Source organism: Camelus dromedarius, chromosome 6 (genome assembly GCF_036321535.1).
Source record: "Camelus dromedarius isolate mCamDro1 chromosome 6, mCamDro1.pat, whole genome shotgun sequence".
Lineage (NCBI taxonomy): Eukaryota > Metazoa > Chordata > Mammalia > Artiodactyla > Camelidae > Camelus > Camelus dromedarius.
The window spans coordinates 27,505,066-27,510,580 of NC_087441.1; the positions used below are offsets into that span (position 1 = coordinate 27,505,066).

Here is a 5,515-nt window from a genome sequence, read left to right on the forward strand (position 1 = left end):
GCATCTGTAGGCAGGAGTCGTGGGCTGGCACTCCCCATTTGGATCGCAGTTTCCAGCACCCCTCGGTGGGGTCGCAGGATTTAGTACCCTTGAGTGGGCGTCGCAGGTGGGCACTCCCTTCATGGGACATGGTTTGTGCACCCCTTCTGGGGTCACGGTTTCACGATTTTGTTACCCCACTGGGTGGGAGTCGCAGGCAGGCACTCCCTCAGTGGGCCGAAGGACCTATATTCTAGGAAGCGTTGTGGCTGTAGCATTCCCGTTTTGTCCTAGATTTCTACCTTCTGAAGCTATTTTGTGTCCGGCAATCAGCTTAACTGACTCAGGACCTAGGTATCCTCCTTCCCTCTAAGGGATTTAGACCCTGGGACTCCAGTCACCTTTTCTCCCACTGGCCCTTGCTCCTGACTAGTCCAAAGGAGCAACCTCAGGCTCACAGGCATGATATCCTAAGCATGATGGGGACAACAAGTACCCCAAAGAACTCCCCATTAGGATACATATTCATAAACTGGGAAAAGTTTAAACAGGATAATTTGAGGAAAATGGAGTTAATTTTCCTTTGTAATACTGCATGGCCCCTACACAAACTAGGGGACCAAGAGGTCTGGCCAAAGAATGGGTTGTTAAATGACAACCCTATCTTACAGCTAGACCTGTTTTGTAAAAGAGGAGGTAAACGGGGGGTGGGGGGAGTCCAATACTTTCACATGTTTCTGACCCTATCTCAAGACCCAGGTTTAGGGAACTCCTGCCGGGTATGCCTGGCTCGCTTACCCTTCAAAGCATCTCCCCCAACAGGAGCACGATGTTTTAGATGACTCTTTATGGGTCCACCTCCCTGAAGTCCACAGCCAGGAACTTTTACCTCCCTCAACTCCCAATCATCTACCCTAAGGCCCCTTCTGGGCAGCTAGGGACCCCAGATCCCCATGAATCAGCTCATGGATCTGGCGTTTAAAGTATTGAACAACAGAGACATGGCTAAAGAGGCAAAAAGGATTCAGGGACAACAGTGACAGGCACAATTCTTAGTGGCAGCCTTAATCCCTGCTCCACCTCAGGGTTACCCTCCACAGAGACCCATGGCGAGGACAGGATCCATGATGCCTGGTTCAGGGCCACTGTCTCACTGAAAAGGGACCTGTTTTAAGTACAGCCATGAGGGCCACTGGAAAAACAAATGTCCCATGTATGGGGAAAGTCCACCAGGACCCTGCCCCCTATGCAAACAAAAAGGTCACTGGAAGTGGGACTGGCCCCAGTCCCGAAGGGTGCTTGGAGCTCCCAAACCAATGATGGCTGAGATGACCAAAGACTGACTGGGCCTGGGACCCTCCCTGGCTCCCACAGGACACCTGGTCATTTCTCTGGAGGAGCTTTGGGTAACCTTTGACGTGGCAGGTAAAAAAGTTGTCTTCTTGTTAGATAAAGGAGCCACCTACTCTGTGCTGACTGATTTCCCTGGACCCTTGTCCTCCCATCCTGTGTAATAATGGGGATCAATAGAAGGCCAAAAAGAAGGTGCTTACTAAAAATTTACTTTTACACAGGAGTTTTTGCTGGTGGCTGAGTGCCCCATCCCCTACGTTGGGAAAGGACCTAATTGCTCAGTAAATCGCAGTAAGTAGTCCAATTCAAAGACATTCACATGAAAGACAGGCACCAAAACGCCTACTCTGGGCTTTGGGAGTCGGCCTCAGTCCCAAGCCAGCAGAGGTCTCCCTTCCACCCCATATTGTTTCTCAACTTTTATTGAATTAACAGTGTAAAATACTCCAGAGAGCAAAATAAAAAATTAACAGTGTATATTGTTTATACTCTTTTTGATACACATTTTGTGGCAGGAAAAGCATGAAATTTTTTGACCCCACAACATCCAGGGGAAGTAAGTACTCACGACATTTAGGTGAGAAAACTGCTGAAAAGAATGTGGAAGTGAATTACACATTGTTTTCAAGAGAAAACATTCGGTGTGGAAATGGCTGCTGCTAGTAATAATTGATAGTTCTTGCACTTGCAGATTTTCCATTAGCTAATGATCGTTATGGCAGTCTTTTTGTGGTAAAATTTTTCCACAGTATTCTAATTCTGTGTAATGCCTGTAGCTAACATCTGATCCCAAGGCAGAATTACTGTTCCCTCCATGTTACAAGGGAACATTCCAGGATTCTGCCCAGCCATTAAGCAGGACAGGCTTACCTGCTGCCCCCGAAGCCCCAGGAAGGTACAGAGGAGACAGAGTCACAGCAGAGCAGCAAATAAACAGCCCCTGGGCTGCAGCTCTTACAGGCTGAATTGTGTCCCCTGCAAATGCGTATGTTGAAGTCCTACCACCCAGCACTGCAGAACGTAACTGTATATGGAGACAAGGTCTTTTAAAAGTACTAAGTTAAAGTGAGTTTTTAAGGGTGAGCCTTAATCAAATATGACTGGTGCTTTTTATAAGAGAGGAGATTAGGACCCAGACTCACTTGGCAAAGAGCATGTGAGGACACAGGGAGAAGGCAGCCATCTGCAAGCCAAGGAGAGGGTCCTCAGAAGAAACCGGCCCTACTGACACCTTGATTTTGGAAGTTTAGCCTCTAAAATCAGGAAAAAATAATTTCTGTTGTTTAAGCCACCCAGTCTGTGGTACTTTGTTATGGTAGCCAGAGTAAACTAACACAATGCTGCAAAAGACCAGGAAAGAAGGAGCATTTAAGGATACGTGAGAGTTGAGTATAAATGAGAAAATCACTAGAGATCACAAAACCAAAATGAGAGTCAGAACTCAATGAAATTGGAAGAAACAAGTGCACATGGTAAGGACGTGAACAGAGCTTTGAGACAGGTGACATAGGTGATGCACTTTGTCATTTATTACTTAGTGCAATGGACATCTTTACGATGTAAATATTTTTACAATATCTTATAAATGAAAGTGCCTCCCTGTGACTTTGTTCCTAGCTAATTTGAAAGCATAATAAATTTCCCCAATCTTGAAAGGTATTATTCATTTCTTTTATCTAATTTCATCATAAATTCATAATTTTGAAAATATCCTTACATTTCTCAACTTAGTGCTTATATTCATTCTGAAAATAAACTAATGGTTGATGAAGTATTCTTAAAAAGTCCCCCCCTTAAAATAACTTCTATGGCTTTCCTAAACCATGGATAAAATAAAGCATAAATCAAAGGGTTCATGGCTGAGTTATAATAAGCACCCCAACAGCAAATCTCATAAATATAGGCAGGGGTTGTGAAGCCCATATAAGCATCAATTAATGTATCCATGGTGTATGGTAACCATGCAATCATAAATGCTACCACGGTGACCCCCAGGATTTTGGCTGCTTTTCTCTCTCTCCTGGCCACTCTGGCTTTGTAACTTTCTGAGGATGATTCTGCTTTGCTACCAGTATTTTCAATTTTTACAGCTTGTTGTTTAGCTATGAGAAAAATCTTACTGTAAAGAATGATCATAACAAGAGTAGGTATGAAGAATAACAGAAAATCTATCAAAACCCATTGCTGATTTACAACAATTTGACAACCACCTATACAGCTGAGAGCACTTACTAATTCCTCCATCCCATCATCACTGACACCTGTGTAGAACACAGCACCGCTGTAAGCAATGGGCAGGACCCAGGAGAGGCCGATGCATATGCCTGACACAGACACCGTGAACTTGGTGGGATAGACCAGAGGGTCCGTCACAGCAATGTACCTGTCGATGGAGATGAAGCACAAGTGGAAGACAGAAGAGTAACAAAATGCCACATCACAGCAACTGTGAAGGGCACAGAATCTGGCTCCAAAATACCAGCAGCTCTCTACGGACCTGACCAGGCTGAAAGGCATCACAGTCACTCCCACCAGAAAGTCAGCACAGGCCAGAGAGGCGATGAGAAAATTGGTTGGAGAATGCAGCTGCTTGAAGTGAAGAACTGATGTCATCACCAAGAGGTTTCCGAACACAGCCACTAAAGACCCAAAGCCAAACAGTGTGTACAGAATCACCCGAGAGCCGGGTGAGTAGGGAGTTTTAATACAAGACCCATTCACATTCTCATAGCAGAGCTGCACAGCTGCAGGTTGGGAAAGATTGCTGGTCATGGTTCTGCAGAGTGATGCTTGCTGTGTTTCTGCCCTTCAGAAAGAAGGTTTTCAATTCTGAAAATTAAAAAAAATAAAATATAACTGCGTATTTGAGTGCTGCTTTTAGAAACTGCCTCATATTACATCCATTTCCCTTTTTACTATGAAGTGCAATTAAAAGAATTTTAAAAACTCAGAATTTTTTCTTTCTGTGTTCATATAATGATTACTGTAACTATGTCTAAATCTCATAGTTAACTCTAAGCAAATCTACTATGAATTTTCATCAGCCCCAGAAATCACATTATCTGAATAACTGAAACACTTTAATTTAAATATTTGGTCCTTTACACCTGTGAGGTTCTTCCTTACAGAGGATAATTGCATATAATAGTTGCATGTTTGAATCTTAATAGACTTTCACCTTCACTTTGTCTGAGACATTAACACCTAGGGTGCTTTAGGAAGCCAGCCAGTAAACTTTACCCATTATAAGTTCCTCACAAGCAATCCCTGCGGTGTAAGGTGTGAATCGTGAAAGGAAACTCACTTTTGAGAATTATAATTAAAAAGTTCTTCTACAAAACATCTCTCTCTGAACTCTGTTACTCTACAGAAATACTTCTGATTTTCACAGCCAAGAGATTTCTTTAAGTTCTGTCCTGAAATAGCCTCACCCAGAATTGAACAGCAATATTACCTATTTCCTATTTACAAGACTTGCTATGCACTATGTAGGGTCCAGTGAAAAATAAAAACGTGGGGCCTTTTGTTCAAATATAGAACTAGGCACTCTGAATAGGCACTCTGAAATAGTTACTAAAATATAAAAATATTTCCATTTTTCTGCAATGTCTTTTGACCTGCCATATGTTTTTTTGCTATGAAGCATCTCACTCCCTTGGGCATTCAGATATTAGCAGGGCGAGTTTAGCCCGTCACAGGTGCTGGAGACCCTGCCTTGAGACTCAGTATGCTCGTGCCCACCCGCTGCCAGGCTCCCCCTCCCACAAAGAGCTGACTGAATATTTCACACCCAGGTCGGGCCAAGGAAGCTGAGCCAGGTACCTGCCCCCTTCCTGGGCCGGCCGCCTCAACCAAAGGAGACAGGTGACCTTCTAGGACTGCAACTATAGCAACCCATTTGGTACCTGAACTGGGGGTGAGGGAGGGGTTTGGACCCGCTCAGTCCATGGAATATGCTGTAGCCCCACCAGCCTGAGATGGGATGACAGTACCATGCCTCGTCCTGAGACTGCCCAGTGCACATGTGACCCCCAACCCTCCCTGCATCATATCTAGTCCTCAGACAGGGTGAGGTGCCTACTGGCACTGCTAGTAGGTTGGGGTGAGGAAGGAGGCTGAATTGTGCCCAAAGTCCTGGGGATCAGGGGTAGGCAGCTGAGAACCCATCCCAGGGGAAGGGAGG

At 44.6% G+C, this 5,515-nt stretch overlaps 1 protein-coding gene across 1 annotated transcript; it reads right to left on the bottom strand.

The window, feature by feature from the left end:
* Positions 1-3,072: 3,072 nt before the first annotated feature.
* LOC105096346 (trace amine-associated receptor 8) lies at positions 3,073-4,104 on the bottom strand. Its single transcript, XM_010988673.3, has one exon. It carries the CDS (start codon positions 4,102-4,104, stop codon positions 3,073-3,075), a length of 1,032 nt encoding a protein of 343 aa, XP_010986975.3.
* Between the last annotated feature and the right edge of the window lie 1,411 nt (positions 4,105-5,515).

What these genes read in the sequence shown, in the direction of transcription:
- LOC105096346 (XM_010988673.3), bottom strand. Translation starts at nt 4,104, where the DNA reads ATGACCAGCAATCTTTCCCAACCTGCAGCTGTGCAGCTCTGCTATGAG.